The 17916-nt window shown below is 41.0% G+C and overlaps 1 protein-coding gene across 2 annotated transcripts; it reads left to right on the forward strand.

Moving 5' to 3' along the window:
- Positions 1–408: 408 nt before the first annotated feature.
- st7l (suppression of tumorigenicity 7 like) lies at positions 409–17418 on the forward strand. 2 transcript variants are annotated; one of them, XM_053430314.1, is made up of 15 exons: positions 409–605; positions 931–1013; positions 2146–2305; positions 2390–2444; positions 2811–2926; positions 3110–3188; positions 3484–3572; positions 3858–3958; positions 4136–4250; positions 4388–4460; positions 4603–4705; positions 12057–12207; positions 12626–12718; positions 12842–12981; positions 15463–15692. In XM_053430314.1, the coding sequence occupies exons 1-15, from the start codon at positions 437–439 to the stop codon at positions 15556–15558; spliced, it is 1623 nt and encodes a 540-aa protein (XP_053286289.1). In that variant the 5' UTR covers positions 409–436; the 3' UTR covers positions 15559–15692. The 2 variants fall into 2 exon arrangements, with proteins under 2 accessions (XP_053286289.1, XP_053286280.1); XM_053430305.1 differs by lacking the exon at positions 12842–12981 and having other exon boundaries at positions 15463–17418.
- The last annotated feature ends 498 nt before the right edge of the window (positions 17419–17916 follow it).

Here is a 17916-nt window from a genome sequence, read left to right on the forward strand (position 1 = left end):
GTGTAGTTTATGCGTTAACTACTTAATATTGATTCACAAAAATGCATGAGCTGATTATGCTTTTTTTATGTAAAAACGTGGAAGTAGCGATGAGACAGATGGAATGTGTAAATGAACATCTTTGAATGACTGCTCAATAAAAAATATCCAGGTAAAACAATGACTATCCAATTAAAGGAGTAATAGTATGTTCATTATGATTTTTTTTTTTTTTTTAAATATGCTCCTATCTTCGATCAACTGTGAAACCTGTACATTAAAACCAATCACCCCCCCACGTTGACATCCTCTTTGGTTGAAGTTCTGACATCAACATCATCTCTGTAATTTATGTGCCCTCCGGAAATGGATTCTCTTCTTCGTGGTGGTTTCAAAATAGAGGTCCTCGGCTGTTCGCGGTCACGTGACGCCTGTGTTTACAGACATCCGGAGAATCATGGAGGACAGTGCAGGCAGTAATCCTCAGTCTGTGGGGCTGACTGAGAAATTCAAGTCGTGGCTCTCCTGGTCGTGGACCTACGTGTGCTTCATCTGGCTCGGCATGGTGCTCATCATGGTCTACGTGCTGTGGAGTCCGCTCAAGCTGCAGGAGACGCTCGCCTCAGGTACACGACTGCTGCTGCTAGCTAGCCGCGGCTAGCTGCCATTAGCCTCCGGGGAGGCTGCAGCAGCCAGTGAACCGGAGCCGGTGCAGCTCTGACAGCTCGGTATCAGAGGGAAGATGCAGGAGAGCTGCTGGTTAGGAGACAGTAGATTGTCTATATGAGCTTTAGCAGACGCTAGGTCAACATAAGCCAAGAGTCGGTGTTTTGTCTTTTATCTTGTAACGAGAGATGCTACCAGCAGCCTGGTGTTTCAGTCCTCTGGCTGTTTATCTGATTGAATCCATTCATTCACTAACCTGTCCGCCTCCTCTCTGTCCGCCTCCAGCATCAGTGTTTTTAAACACTCTCACCCCCAAGTTCTACGTGGCTCTCACTGGAACCTCCTCCCTCATCTCTGGACTCATCCTTGTGAGTTATTGGATTTCTCCTCCTGTTAAATACAATTATCATCACCTACTGTTTTTGCCAAGTTTATGTTTGTTATAGGCCATTTTAAGGATAGGTGCCTCGTTCATAATTTCTGGACACCAGGCCAAAAACTGTATGAAGATACACCATGTTAACGTAACTCGATATCAGTAATAATCAGGTTAAATGCCTGAAATAGGCTTTTTGCTCCTGAGTAAAGGTTTTGGTTTTTAACACCCAACAATCTAAACACAGACAAATATTTTACAACTGTGATGTCGACCGAACATGTGTTATAACTCCTCACTCTGCACTGTACACAATGCATAATTAATATATCGATAAATATTGAACCCTCCTCAAATTGCTATTGAGGAAAAAGATTTTCACACATGGCATTATTTGTTCTAGGTCAAAACATTATTTAACAATCTATCTGAAGTCAATATGTTGTTTTGCAGTCTGGGTTGCTCAGCTCAGGTGCAGTACACAAGAGTAACCTTCTTTTTAGGATGGTTGGGTGATAAAACATGAACATTTAATCATGATGGGTTTCAATATTGACTGATATGAACATTTCTTATCTTATATAATTTTTGGCCATACTGCCCAGTTTCAGTTTTTAGTAAATGTGCCCGAGTTTTTCTTCTGAGACCGTGTTTCCTCCCTGAGCTACGGCAGATTGACAAAAAACTAACTTTGTTTTTGGGATGTATCTCCAACAAGAGGCATGACTACAAAAATGAGCCCTAGGCTATTGCTGTTGTACAATAATGGTCTGGTCTATTAACACAGGCATCGTTATTATATGTGAAACCAGATTGAAAATGTATCATAGTGTACCCGAGGACATCAGCACCTGTGTGCAGTGGTTTGTAGAACATGATGTGGGGAGAAGAACAAAGAATGAATGCATTTGATTCATTTGGGAGCAATGAACAAAGAGTGGGCTCATGCTTACACGGTTTCTGAGATTCAGGTTTGACAGATTTATTCAGTGCAATGTATAAGGTGGTACAGGTATTATTGGCAGGGAAGCAAAGAAAAAGAGACAAAACTTTGTGTTTTATAAATGTCTGGTCAGTGTTTTTGTCTTGTCGTTGACCTTTCACCATGTGTGTTCTCTCCTCAGATATTTGAGTGGTGGTACTTTCGTAAATATGGGACCTCGTTCATTGAACAAGTGTCCGTGAGCCACCTGCGTCCTCTCCTGGGGGGAGTGGAGAGCACCTCCACCACCGGCCTGTTCTCATCAGTTAATGGAGAAGCAGAGCCAAGACCCAGTGTTTCAGGTAAATGTTTATATAATATAAACCATAACAGCAACACTGCTCACAGATCTATCAACACAATTAACAATATCTTCCCTTTGCTAGAGTGTAAGGTCTGGAGGAACCCTCTGAATCTGTTCAGAGGAGCAGAATACAACAGGTATGTGGGGGTTTTAAAAATATGATTTGGGTTTGTAGAAGTGCGTTAATGAATGCACATAATAGTGCTTAAAATGATTTGGCCTTCAAGTAAATTATTTATAAAAGTGCATTTTGTGTATTGGGTGCAAGAATATTTATTCAGTTTAACATGATACCCTGTGAATAACAAAACTGTGCATTGTAGGTACACCTGGGTAACAGGGAAGGAACCCTTAACGTACTATGATATGAAGGCCAAATCAATGCTTAAAATGATTTGGCCTTCAAGTAAATTATTTATAAAAGTGCATTTTGTGTATTGGGTGCAAGAATATTTATTCAGTTTAACATGATACCCTGTGAATAACAAAACTGTGCATTGTAGGTACACCTGGGTAACAGGGAAGGAACCCTTAACGTACTATGATATGAACCTGTCTGCGCAAGACCATCAGACCTTCTTCACAGGAGACACTCAGCAGTTACGGACGGAAGACGCCGGTGAGTTTGAAACATTAAAGAGAGATGTGATATAAATAGCTTAGGAGGATGTTTCTCTGGTTCTTCTGGTTCACAGGACTGCTTTTTGTTGTGGGACTAACTGACTTGAAAGCATACAGGTTGTGTAAATGTGATGTTTACGGTCACGTCCATGATAAACGTGAGTTCATTCTCCCATTGCAGTGATGCAGAAAGCCTGGAGGGAGAGAAATCCTCAAGCCAGGATCAGAGCAGCTTACCAGGCCATAGAGATGAACCATGAGTGGGTCCCATCTCTTACACAGTTACACACTATCTCCTTAAATACTGTATCTACAAACATAATACTGAATCTCTTTAAATAGCATCTGCTGTTGTAATGCAGTTACATCTCAATGTATTTCTTTAACCCTGCTTCACATAAGAGCATTAATACATTAACATGATTATTGAATGCCTCTTCAATGGTGTTTTCATATTCACATTATTCCCTTTATTGTGGTAAGCTGTTCATGTCCATGAATCTGTTGACATCTAATCTGTCCCCTTGTGTCTTGCATTTGCATTTGTGTGTACAGATGTGCTGCTGCCTACGTGCTCCTAGCAGAGGAGGAAGCCACGACTATCACAGAAGCTGAGCGCCTCTTTAAAAAAGCATTAAGTATTGGTAAGGATGGATTAGGCTCTAAACAACAAGTACAACTAACATTAGCATAAAGTTAAGTCACTAGTTTTAGAGAAACTAAGTGCACGTCACACCTGTGAGTTAAACAATGTTACAACACAGGTAAGTATGGTTATATATAGAACACACAAATATGTCCACACCCAACTGTGGTGATGAGGTAAAACACGTGAGGCCCTTGTTTAATTTGATCAATGTTACTCATGTTTTCAAACCTGTCGCCTGAGCAGTGTGGTTTTTTGAGTATGTCATATTTTCTATCCACAGCTGGAAAAGATATCAACTTACTGGTGTACATTAAACGCAGACTGGCAATGTGTGCACGTAAACTGGGGCGGATTAAAGAAGCAGTGAAAATGATGAGAGATGTGAGTTTGAAAGTCTTTCACACTTTACAGTTTTTACTGCTTTTGTGTGCATCTTGTCAAATTGCTAATGCAACTGGGTAACTCACTTAAGCAGCAGCACCTCCTGTATCTGAACCCATTGGCGGTGCAGGCATACAAACACATGTCATGTCAATCTGATGTTTTATCTCCGTACAGTTAATGAAGGAGTTCCCGCTGTTGGGAATGTTAAATATTCACGAAAACCTCTTGGAGGCGCTACTAGAGCTTCAAGCATACGCTGATGTCCAAGCAGTCCTCGCCAAATACGATGGTAAGACTGGAACCAATTAAAGACATGGTTTGTTTTTGTCTCTCAAATTAATGACACAACTTACTGTCATTAAATCTGCCCTGAAAATGTACTGAATGGCTTCTGTCGCATGACCCTAATTTATTCTGCCATTGCAGACATCAGCTTGCCAAAATCAGCCACTATATGTTACACATCTGCACTGTTGAAAGCACGGGCTGTGTCTGATAAGTACGCTTCCTTTTGATTCATGACATTGAAAATATCTGTTGTACACAATCAAGTATCTGTATCTCCTCAAATTTGACGTGCCGTCTTTGGCTACAGTGACAGTAGAATGAATCAGCGTCTTATTTGAGGTGTGTCCCCACAGGTTCTCTCCAGAGGCAGCGTCCAGGCGGGGACTGAGCACAGCAGAGATGAACGCTGTGGAGGCCATACACAGAGCTGTTGAGTTCAATCCACACGTGCCAAAGGTCAGCCATCCGTCAAGCTAATGACTGTCACATAGAGTCTGTGGGTCGGTCAAACCTATAGATCACTTTACAATGTGATGTTGAGTTGTAAACCTGCATAAGTGTGAATTGACTTGTTGTTGTCAGTCATCTTGAAAAGCCTGTTTTAAATCTGGCTATGAATTGATAATCAGTATTAATTATTTCCTTAAATTATTTCTGGAAAAATCTTAACACCGTTTTGACTCACTCTAGCTTCTGAGACCTATGATACATCCTCTAGTGATTAATCAATTCAATCAATTCACACCCCGATTCTGGACACCCTACTCTAATTGGAATTTATGCATTTAACGTATATCGTCATCTATTCAGCTGCTATATACATATAAATGTATATTTAATCTGATCTCACCATGTTCACATTACTGCCATGTGTGACGTTTACACTCACAGAAAAAAACTGGCAAAGGGTGAACAGTTCTGCCACAGTCAGCGTGGTATAACTTTTCAAATAGAGCGGCCCGCACACCAGTGATACTCTAGGCCACCTCCAGGTGTCAGTGTAGGTCACACAGTTTCGCTCAGTTCATTTTTGCACACCTACAGTTGCAGATTGTAAATCACTGTTTATATATGCATTTGTTCATTATTTCTCACTAATTGATTGATTGATTTGTACTTTTACAGTTATTTTAAATGAAACACAATTGTCCCATCAAATGTGTGTTTGCATTTATCGTGTGTCTATTACATGACTTTAGGAAAAAGCATTTGTGTGTTTTACAGATACTTTCGTCTGAATTTTAACTTTAGATCTTTCAAAATGTTGTAACCATAAAGTATAACAGTCCGGATACTGTGTAGTAGAATCCAGCTCTATCTCTGCGGGTGAACCAGGGCACACATGTGACTACACTGGATATCCCTCTGGCCTTTTCACACCAGTTCCCACAGGGTTGTTGATTGATGTCACACACACAGACCTACACAGTTGTAGCACAGTTTTGTCGTAGTTTGGCCTTTGTAGTGTGGTGCTGTTTCATCTCCTAGTCTGGGAGAGAGAAAGAGAATAAGTGTGTTTGTATGTGCGGGGGGGGTAGACGTCAGCCAGCACTTTGATCCAGCCTTTGATTATAAAGAGAGGGCCCTCATCTTCAATGTCTTTCCAGCCGCTCCCTCCCAATCCTGCCCAGAGGCAGCCGTCCTCTCGCCTCTCATCACGTAACCCTCATCCCGTCTCTTATCCTCTCATGTTCCCTCGTTCTCTCTCCTCCCGTGTTTGAGTCTGAATATGAGCACCACTATCGACTCTATCGAAATTACTCCAGTGAGTGTAGGGGAATAACGAAATGACATGGAAATTGAAATTCGTAACCCACCTTTTGTGATTACTTGTTTTCTCTTTATCAAGCATCTGATACTTACTCAGGCAGAGTTTTATAGTGAAAATGACTTGAGTGGTGAAGGAGGGTCGTTGTTGCTTTGTGTTTTCTGACATGTCTCAACGGTGAGTGCACCTGTGACTCAGGCCTGTTAAGACACGGGGCTGATATCTGTTCTCTTGTGTAGCCCGCTCTGGTAGAGTTTCTTGCTTGGTAGGGATCCAAGTATTGACTTGATTCATTATGAAGGATTATTTGATTGATTGCGGAATTGTGTAATGTAGAAAACGTTTCAAATTGTGAGTTTGAGTTTGAACAAAACTATCATCAGCAGCTGATGACACAGTGAAATCTGTCAGTAACGGATTGAGAAGGAATCAACCGTCCACAAATTAATAACATGAACCTTTGTCAAAAGCTAAACCTACTGTTATCTCAGTTATTAATTAAGCGCCTACATACAACACTGAGTCCAGTATAATTAAAATGTCACTAAACATCCCTCCTACATCTCCCAACGTCCCTGTAGATGACAAGTAATAATTAAGCAAGGCATTAATTAAGTTTCCTATCTGTATTACATGAAGAGAAGGTTTCATAAGAAGCATTAAGTTTGCATTGCTATCGAGAAGCCTTATTAGATAGACAGAGATAAACAGGCTTGTAAGTGGAACCAGTCCCTGTTTTGATCTCTAGTAAAAGAACAGTACTTTCCTCTCATTAATCAGTCGCCCCTAAGGAAGCGTGTTAGCCCCCCACTGCTCTAGTGGAGCTGCTGTGACAACCAGATTAGACTGTGGTTTTACAGCACAGCTCCTGGGCATGAATGTGTTCAAGTCAAGTGTGCACGGGTCATGTGCCTCCATGAGTCACAGCGGGGCTTTGAGCCTAATCAAGCACCGCGACTGTAAAGTTCTCACAGCGACTTTGCAAACATGCTGATATTTAGCAGGTGTGATGTTTCCCACGTTCCCCTTCAAAGTTTAGGCTGTTAACATGCTCACATTTGCCAAACAGATATAATCTGAAGTACAGATGGGAATCTGATGATTTTCTCAGAAACCCAAGGAAAAAAGATACATTTTGACATGATGATGGGGCTAGGGAAAAATTCAGGGAACCACCAAGGTTCTATTAATTCTTCCCGTCCCATGGGTGTCTTTACAAAATTCCATGGTAATCTAACATTCCACTTACTATGCACGGTAAGAAATCAACCTGCAAATTGGGGGATCACAACAATCAATAGGCTCCATGATCTGGGAAACATAAACGTCTGCAAAACATTTTGTACCAAGTCAAGCAGTCGATGTTTGAGAAGATCGTCCTTCTCACAATGATGTTGAGATATTTCTCAGGATAAGTGAAAATATTCCCCTGATAAAAAATTGGAATCATTAAAGTCTGTGGGAATATTCCTGTTGGAATCATGGAGGTATCTTCTCTCCAACTGCTATTCTAGTTTATGCTTGCATGGTCGGCTGTGGCTGAGGGGTAAGAGCGGTCATCACCTAACCAGAAGGTCAACGGTTCGATCCAAGTCTTCCCCATCTGCGTGCCGAAGTGTCCTTGGGCAAAAAAAGCTGGCCTCCGCTTGGCCTCGTAGAAAAAGTGCTGCCTGATCGATGCACTGTATAAATATGTGTGTGGGTGAATGGTAAACTTTACTGTAAGCGCTTTGAGTGGTCATCAAGACTAGGACAGTGCAGTATAAATACCAACCATTTACCACTTAACAGGCCCCACTCAGTAGCCTCTGCCCCCCTTGAACAGGTGGACTAATGAAGGAACATGGCTAGGTCAAGCATTAAGTGTGTGGGTGTTTTATCAAGCATGCCAAGGAGCTTATATATGAATATAATGCAAGGCTACATCACATGAGCTCATTCAAACTGCTGAAAAGGCTGTACACACACACACGCCTCAACCCCACAGCTGTTTCAGTGCACACCATCCTCCTCCCTCATGACCTCTTTCCCCTTTTCCCTCTCCAGCTCTCCATCTTGCTCCTATTTCCCTCCTCTTCCCATTTGTTCCCTTCCATTTTCCTCTCCTCCTCATCTTCTTGTCCTTCTCTATTTATTCTCCTCTCCTCCGCCTCCTCCCTTTTCTTCATCTGTCTGTCTCTTCCAATCAGCTTCCCTACCAGCCAGTGTTTAAGAGGCTGACAGTTTGCCGGATTCTTGGACAGCTGATCAAGTGTTCCTGCTACCTGAGTCTGCTTTGCATTTACATTTACCGCCACTTTGGTCCATACTCGTTCATTGTGGAGCAGTCAGGGCGACCTGATCCCATCTACCTCGCTAGTTTACTCCACTTTGGAGCGCAGTTTCTCATCACACCCCATTCTGGTTGACACGCTCACATCTAGGACGCCTGTCAAGACTCAGAAACCTCGACCCTTTCTTAGTTTACCTCTGAAATTGGCTTTTTGGTTTGTGAATTGAGACCAAGTGGCAGCGCTGTGTTTGTTGTGAATTAAGATGGATGAGGTGTGATTCAGAGAAGGAAAAGGATGTAGTTACAATTTGCCTCATCGCAGCCGACTTTAAGACGAATGTTGTGGGTTTTCTGACAGTTTTCGCTCCCTTGGCAGAAGTTGGAGTATCTGGTAGCAGCATTTACTGACTATGAAATTCTTAATCTTTGTTTGTGCTCCTAAAGCCAACACCTGTTTGTCTTCATGTTCTTTCCGTGTAAGCGTGTGTGTTTGTCCAAACCCTTATAGAGCGGCTACAAGGATGATGTCATTGTTGCCTGTGTGTCCCATTGTGAGAAGCAAAGTGCTGCAGATTAGAATCAGAAGGCAGTTTATGAGTTATGCTCTGGGCTTATGACTGCCCAGGGATAAAAGGAGAGCACATGAAACTCAATCCCTTCATCAAAGAGGCGACGGGGAGTGGAGAAGCAGACCGAAGAACAAGAGAGGGAGGGAGGCCAGCACACAGGACTGAGGTGTCACCATTTCTAATGCTGTGGCATGCGAGGAAGGACAGCTGAGCAGCCGGTCTCTCTAAATGGTTAATCTTAACACACAGAGGACCCAGACCTGCATGGCCGCTATACACTGTCCTCTCATTATCAGCAGCTGACTGATATGGAGGTAGAACTATATGTAGCTGTAAAATATCCAGCTTCAACAAAAGACAGACTTGGCCTGCTTCTCTGAAAAAAGGTTAAAATGATAAAATCTCAAGTTCATGATCAGGCCACACATGAAACTTTCCGATAGGTCGTTCAGTTCTTGGTGCAGATCTCACCACATTGAAGCATGATTTTAAATGAATGGGTGTTATTTTAGCAGTCACATCAGCTGCTCTGTGCTCAAAAAGTGATGAGAAGTGATTGGACTTTGCTCTCGAGCTGGCCGCCTGCCTCATCACCAGTTCCGAGGGAGAGCGGAGGATGGCGAAAGATTTGTGCGCAGAATCAAGGAAACCGAGGTGGTGGTGAAGATTTAGGCAGACAGTCAAGTGTCTTGGCCGGAGCAGAGAGAGCTGATTTAAATAAGTCGGACAGGATAAGTGAGGAGGGCAAACAGGCAGCTTCTGGTTGTGTCTAGCCACCGATCCTTGTAATGACTACACAGGGTGTAAGGATGGGGAGAGAGCAGGATAGAAGACAGGGTGGTCTACTGGCATGAGTAAAGAGGAGTAAGATGGATGAAGAGGGGCTTCTAACCTGTTGCCTGTGGGTGCCAGCTTTAGTGAGCCTGTTCCCATGAGGGTGGTGAGTGAGGCACATGCAATGGAGCCTCCTTCACTGTCTGATGAATGTTTGAGCTTGTAATGAAGCAAAATAATAAAGGAATGAGGTATTTTAAATTGTGTTTATATCGTTTTATCTTTTGTCTGTAACCATATTTTGACTTTTTAATTTGAAGTGTGCAAATAAATTAGTAGTACCGCAGTAGTAGCAGTTCCATTAAAATCCAGTCAAGCTGCACTAAAATTCCACACATTCATAGATAGTAGTCCCATAATAATGCCTGATTTTATATCAGAACATCTCTGTTAAAGAACGGTCCAGGATCTGCCCAATTGGGTTATTTCAACCCCTTTCCTTCAAGTTTTTTGTGGAAATCGTTTTGGCATTATTCTTTTGCCATAAAAAAACAACTAAACCAACAGACAGGGGTGGAAACATCATCTCCTTGGTGGATATGAGGAGTATTCGCCATAATGGGGGGGTGAAGGGAGAAGAATACGATGCTGAGTAATTGCTGGACTGGGGTGATGCAGGTTAGTTCAGGTCTTAGAGGTGAGGAGAGTGAGAGACACAGTGGAGACAAATTCCCAGTTTTTGTACCAGTGACAGACAATTGGAAAAAGAGATGAGCTAGGTTGGACGGCCTGGGCAGGCTGTGATCATGGGGGCGAGACTGGAGACAGAGGATATGGCAGGGGGAGATGGGTGAAGCAGCATGGTCTGGCTGGCTGGCTGAGCCTGTGACCATGGAAGGGATTAGACAGGATTAGCTGTGGGGTAACCTTCCCAAAGTGTCAGTCTGAGATCCAGAGCACTGTGACGCTAGCCGCCTGGGAATCCAGAACAGGGGGCCCCAGCCCTGCACATGGGTTTTGTTTAACACAGACTCCTGCCATACTGGCACCACAGACATAAATCACACAGAGGGGCAGGTTCATCAAAGTCATTATGAAACCATTAAAAACGTATCCATTGACAAATGTTGGACGTTTTTGAATAATGCAGAAAACCAAGTGCACAATATTCTCCCGTTGTTATTTCTGGATGCTTGGTCTGTGTTATGTCAGAAAAGCAGACCTGTTCTATAGGTTATAACTCTTGATGTGGGTCTTTGTCAGCACAGTGAACTGTCTGACTCACTGGGACAATCTTACACAGTAGGGAAAGAGAGGAGAGGAGGGGTGAGTGCGGGATGTTACACATTCAGGGAATGAATATACTATACTGTAACAATAACACACAGAGCTTTGGAAAGCTATTCCCTCCCACCTTGAACAATTGCAAAATAAGGCCCTTGACAAATACCTCACATGGAAAAAATATGTTTTCACTCTGCAGGGAGTGAGCCTGAGGGAATTGCTCAATAGGATAGGGTGAAGTCAAGTGTTGACTGAGAAGCCAGTAGAAAATGTGAATGAAACCATTAAAGCTGCTCGAAGTAATTTGTGACCACTAGGGACATTTTTTTTTAAGGACCAAACTCTCATCAGCGCAAATTAGGTTCATGTCTCAGCGGGAAAAAAACGTATCTAATAAATCAACTTACCTTTATAGTCCTTTCTTACCACCTTTCAAACGTAAGGATGGAAATATTCACCTGGCGTCACTTGTGGTTTGATTCAAATACATAATAGTCAGTATAAGGTTAATTAATATAAGAAAGAATGGTGGTATACGTCAAGTATCCTCAAATGTGTTCCAACCTTGTACATTTAAATAACAAGGTACACAACATAAAATGTATCTAAAGAAAACTCAGGCAAGATCATCTGGATTAATGGTGACTGGCCATGGCATTAATAATAAAACCCTGCCTCCTCCATGTTGGCAGATTGGAAATGTACAAAAACAAACTCAAAGTACATGTTAAATATAATGTTCCATGTCCTTTTAGGTAGTTCTTATCTCACTGAGCTATGTCCAAGTCTAAGTTTGTTTTTGATTCATTATTTGATGTTATGTAAATACGATGAAACATCACGATCGACAACTGAGACTAACTTGTGATTGGTAGAGAGTATTGATCAAAGGAACATTGCTCCACATTAGGATCAGAACTGCACAGACTCTGGCTTTAAGTTACTTGGTGAGTGCAACTGGGATTCAACCAGATAGAAATACATGGACTGAAAAGCGGATTCTGTGCCTGAGCTCAGGCACAGAATTGTGAAAGCAGAGTTGAATCAAACATTGGCACAACGTTTCTAAAGTACTCTTTTATCAGATGACATCTTTGTTTATTATGTTATATACATGTTTCCTCTTCTTCTTTTCTCTAGTACTTATTAGAGATGAAGAGTCTGATCCTGCCTCCAGAGCACATCTTGAAGAGAGGGGACAGTGAGGCAGTGGCATACGCCTTCTTTCACCTGCAGCACTGGAAGAGGGCGGAGGGAGCCTTAAACCTACTACACTGCACCTGGGAGGGCAGTATGTATTACTTCTACCTCTTCCATTGCACATCACTACCTTGGAGGAATTCTCATTTTATTCATTGTCAGCAATACATTTGTTTGGACATTTTGCTTGAGTTCTTTTGAAGTGAATATAACCTCTGTGTGAATTCAGAAGTCACTATTGTGTTCTACTTTAATCTAACTATCTTCTTGCAAGCTGCTCCTCATTTTTACATTATTGTGTCATTGGTTTTGTTTCCACAACACACCCACAAAATCTCATTATACAGGAATGAGCTTATTCCTCACTGGAAGGAATGTTATTGTGGCATTGTATCCCTCTGTATAGTGTTAGTATCTATACACCCTGGTCAACTCTTACCAGTTCTGTTGTTTTTAATAATTTAATACTGAATGCGGTTTCCTATTTGCTCCTTTATCTGTCTTTCCAGCCTTCCGGATAATTCCGTACCCGCTGGAGAAGGGTCACCTGTTTTACCCTTACCCAGGATGCACAGAAACAGCAGATAGGGAACTATTGCCCTGTAAGTCCTAACCTACCTTCCTCCATTCAACTGATATGAATGATAATCCTCTCACTATTTAAACCCTGTTTATCTTTATCTGACTTCCTCTTGCTTTCTCCTTCTCTCTCATCTTTACTGTAGCTTTTCACGAGGTGTCTGTGTACCCAAAAAAAGAGCTTCCCTTCTTCATCCTCTTCACAGCAGGCCTTTGCTCCTTCACTGCCATACTGGCCATGCTCACACATCAGTTCCCTGAGCTCATGGGTGTGTTTGCCAAAGCAGTAAGTCGTCACCCGTTTGTCTCTGATCTCTTTTCCTGTCCACGTTTTAAATGCAAGTTGTTTGTCACTAACAATTTATTCAGAGCATGACAGATTATATCAGTTTGCTTATAATAAATAAATATGAGCCTTTCACAGACGTATCTGTAGTGTGGTTCATGTTTGCTGATAAAGCAAATATGAATACGAAATATTAATATGAATATTAAAACAATAGGAAATAGAAAACGTAGATTTATGTTTACATTTTATTTTATTAAAGTTCTTAGTTAGTTTTTGGTAAGTATTTGTGTTTTCTGTTTATTGGTAGTTATTTATGATAAAGTTTATGGTTAAACTGTAAAATATGAATCCTCAATTACATTTCTTTGTCATGGTTTGACAACAATATTTAAGTGATCATTGCCAATTTTCTTTTAATAATATATACATATCAGCTGATATATCCCTAATATCAGTAAAAACTTGAACCCTGTGCTAATCGCTGCTTTCAATCTGTCGGTAACACTGAAGGCTCATGGGAGCCGTAGTCCTCTGAAAGTCTGCAGTTTCCGCCAAAACAAGCTGTAGTACATCTAAAACCATCACATCAGCAAACATACCAGTGTAAACTTGTAGCCTTAAAACTTTAAAATGCACAACTTACTTCTACTGTTTATTTATTGAAGACGTGCAAGGTCATCTGTTTCGGACAGTTTGGAAAACTCCTTTGGCTTAGCATTTGTTTATACTCATCCTGTTTATTAGGGCCTGTCTTTACAGATGCAAAAACAAGACTACAGAGTACATCTAGTGCTCTTCCTTCTGTTATGAGAAAAATTGGGCGTGGATGAGATTTAACAGCAGGGCAGAGCCTGGTGTATGTAATAGGTAATAGAGTGCATTAAAAGCATTGTGGGAGGAACACAGAGGTCCTTGCTGCATTCTGAAGGAAAAAAATCCCTTGGAAAGAAAACTGAGCAAGACGAGGCATCAGTGGTGATTGTGGCCGTCTGCTTTTCCTTTATTTATGGGAACCAGACATGTAGAGTATGGTAGTTGAATATGATTCATGTATTCAATGGGATTAAAGAGCACTTGATTTGCACTGGCCTGGCCAGGATGATATGTCCACTTATGAGACTATTAAAGTGTCAAGTGCATCAAGAACACCTCAAGTAGTTTCAGGGAGAAACCATATTCTAATATTTTACATTTGACTGTTACTAGTGAACCTAAATCACTGACATGCACATTTTAAAAGTTATTTTATACACATATGTAATATACTGTTTATTCTAGATCCTTATCTTAGATCTAATTATTATATAATTCATAATTTTATCATAAAACATGAGTGATTAAGTTGATCCTTAAAATTGTCTTCTTTACGAGTAAAACGCGTTGATTAATATCCTATTTTATTCTATTTTACAACTTACAATGGAAAAGTTGACATGAATAGTTTCATGATATGATTTATTATCCTTTATTTTACCTCTAATGACTGTAAAACATAATCCATATGACCTCCTTTGAGAGGTTTCATTGTTTAGACAACCAGACTCAGGTATACTATCTTTTTACATGGTTTCATGTGCTCAGGGTTCTTTCTGTATTTTTCATATCTGCAAACATGAAGGCTGATACTGATCATCTGTGGAAGTCTCATATCTGCCAACTGAGGAATCAGTCGGGCTCTAAAGATAATTTAGATTGGAGCCTTTCTTTAGCTTAAGCAATAGTTTGTTCACAATTCATATTTATTTGTTTGTTTACTTTTTATATCAAACAACTGTTTCCAGTGTCAACAATGAAATGACACTGTTTATTTACATTTATCTTTATTTAGAAAAAGAAAGAACCAGTGAAAGTGATGGATTGGATGTATAAAAGTGTGTGGACATGTAAATCATGGATAGTATAAAGTTAGCAGCACTGTTTATACAAACAAAGTTTTAAAAATGATAATACGGAGACAATGCTGCTATACTTGAAGAAGCTCCTGGATTACATGTATATAAAGGTTCAGCTGTGTCCTGCTGCTTTGCAACTGCACTGTTTCCTGTCACCTGAAAAAACCCTGCTCATCGTGCCCCCATGTGTTATGTGTGCAGTGCTCCTAATGGGTTTGAAACCCAATATTATTATTGGAAACATTATGGCATTTGGGCTTTTTTAGCAGACGTTTTAAGCTATTTAGACTATTTCAGTTTCTCCATTCACTTAAAAGTAGGTGAAGTTATGGCTGAAAAAAATTTACCCTGCTCCTGTAGTTTTCCTAATGTAGCACCTTTTATGTTTCAAGAAGGAAAATAAGCAGGAAAATAATGAAAAAGTTATTGAATCATAAGTATTTGTGGGGATAGACAAGGGAAATGTTTTAGCTGAGGCTTTGAGATGGAATTTATAACATTTTATTTTCAAGTGTTTTTCTTCTTCTTTAAAATGTTTTCCGGGCATTCAGCTGAAAGCTCACTCTCTGCTTTTTCTCCCTCTCAGTTCTTCAGCACACTCTTTGCACCCCTGGGTTTCTTCGCAGACAAGATGGAAAGCTTCATGCCGTCCAGTTTTTGGCACCAGCTGACTCGGATCTGACCCCATCTCAGACACACACACACATACACAGACACACAGACACACACAAACACACAGACGCAAAGAGATACACTTATACACACCATTATCACTCCCAACACAAACACACACACACACACAACACACACATATATACACCAATACCACTCCAAACCCTCAGAGAAAAAGTGTTTGCTCTCCTGTCTTCAGCATTACTGTCCACTTGCTGCACTGTTACTGATTATGTTGGCTGAGGTTGTATAAACACCGCAAAACCACTCTTAAGATGCTCTCCCACATTGTCCCAGCATTCAGAGTTTTTCCAAGAACACATTTAAAGGGTCCCATTTCCAACGTTTTCTCAGGGACATTCATTCGTCAGCGTGTTACAACGGGGCAATTACAAATTTTTGGGATATCTCCCATAGCCTGATTTTGATCTTTGTACAAATCCTCCTAGGTCAAAGGCAAAAACTAAATCATGACCAAACTGAAACGGCTGTTTTCTGGTACGTGGGGTATTTGGTCTTGGGAACCTTTGTGTCCTATACCGGCCCTCTGTGGCCCGCAGACTTCCAGCTGGGCAGATAAGAAAAAGTCTGCGAGAGCTCGTAAAACAGAGCTGTGATTTACAGCCTCCGAGTGGCTGCAGTGTATACAACACCTCGGCAGTTCAACAGTTGTTACCATGGCATGACACCTCAGCACTATATCACTGGGCAACCGCCGCCCCCGCAACATGGAAACTGAACTGGAATCAGCTCTTTTTTGCGGCCGCTCATGGCATCTCTCCTTTTCTTTGATTGCCCTAACAATTGTCGTGAGTAAGCGTGTTAGTCAACTAACAAAAAATGACAAAGGCACACAGCACAACCACTGGAACAACTAGCTGTAATACATGCAGGAGAATTGCAATAATTCTGAATATATTGTATTGAGTTCTTCAGTTAGGGTCATCATAACTCACTCAGTATATATTCAATGAGCCGATTGCATTTAGAGATAGTGAGTCAAATAACCAGACATCAACATATTGTACAAACTGAGTCATTTTACCTGATGAGTACAAAATGGCATTTGTTGATTATGTCGCTTCCAGTTCCGAAGTAAGTAAATACGCTGCGGTACCAGAACCACCTTTCTGTAAAGTATCATGTAAAAACTATCTGAACACATCACACAGAAACAAATGTGTGTAAAACTGTGATAAAACCTTTTGGTCTAATATCCTGTACATCAGTGTTCTCTACCTCAGAGATAGTAATGTTGTGATGTCACATGATCCCAACACTTGATAATTGTTGTTTATTATTTATGATGCATCAACAGGTTTCATTACATTTGAACCTTCGGTCATGTTTGTTTTACTTAGTCGAATTGTGTGACTAGATAGTTATTACATTATAGGAAGCGAAAGTCTCTTACAGCAACGGCTTCGGTGTGAAATGTGAGTTACATCATTCTGGCAACTCTTCACCCCACATGTGATTACACAGAAATGTGATGATAAAGTGCCTTTTTTTTAAGTACATCACTAAAACCAACATTGATTTCAAGTTTAGCTGCGACTCGTTTCAATTTTAATGAACCAGATTTGATCAACAGATTCCTTCAAAAAGCTGTAAATTCATTCAGTGTCCAGTGAGGAGCGTCTATAGATTTACCAGCCAGGTAACAATGGCAAATATGCAGTACATGCACATGATGTAATGGCACATGCATGTGTGTCATTGTGTTGCAAATTGTTGGAGTTGAAGACACTGACAAACATGTGAAATGTACGGACACATGCTGAAGACAGGAGAATGTTTGAAGCTGTTACTATCCCTGGATGAGTTTGAAGGTAAAACTCACAATAAATTACTGTTTCAGTGCAACTTTCTCGAATGTGTGACATTTTTTGTTTTGTTCTGGGGTTTTAGAAATGCTAAATAAAAAAAGCTACTCTTGAGCTTCAGTTGCTGCACCTACCTGAGTGTACATGGGACAAACGGGATTGCAAAGACACTGTATTTCCAGGCGTGCATAGACTGGTGATCACTGTAGCTAACTATTTTCAATATAAAGTGAGAGTTATAAATACTGTGCTTTGAGAGGTGAACGTCATTACCCCTCACCGTTTAAAATCACCTATTGATGGGGAGACGGTGTCTTGTTCAAGGACAAACTACTCACTCTGCTTTTGTGCTATTGCTGCTCTCGGACTATATAAAGCTGAGAGCCATCATGTCCGTCTTTATGATTATACCACTCCGCCAACATCAGCAGATGGTTTACTTGGCATGTTCCCAATGAACCACTAGTGCCACAATCATAGTCATACACTCGCGCTTAAGTGGCGAGCAGCAGTAATGAAAATCGCTTCCGAGTGCTGTTGAC

The sequence above is a fragment of the Pleuronectes platessa genome, chromosome 2 (genome assembly GCF_947347685.1).
Source record: "Pleuronectes platessa chromosome 2, fPlePla1.1, whole genome shotgun sequence".
In the NCBI taxonomy this organism is placed as follows: domain Eukaryota; kingdom Metazoa; phylum Chordata; class Actinopteri; order Pleuronectiformes; family Pleuronectidae; genus Pleuronectes; species Pleuronectes platessa.

Bases quoted from the DNA above. Each gene is read 5' to 3' on its own strand.
- st7l (XM_053430305.1), top strand. From the start codon at position 437: ATGGAGGACAGTGCAGGCAGTAATCCTCAGTCTGTGGGGCTGACTGAG. The intron at 3,189-3,483 runs GTGGGTCCCATC...TTGTGTGTACAG, and splicing joins GCCATAGAGATGAACCATGA to ATGTGCTGCTGCCTACGTGC. The intron at 3,959-4,135 runs GTGAGTTTGAAA...ATCTCCGTACAG, and splicing joins CAGTGAAAATGATGAGAGAT to TTAATGAAGGAGTTCCCGCT.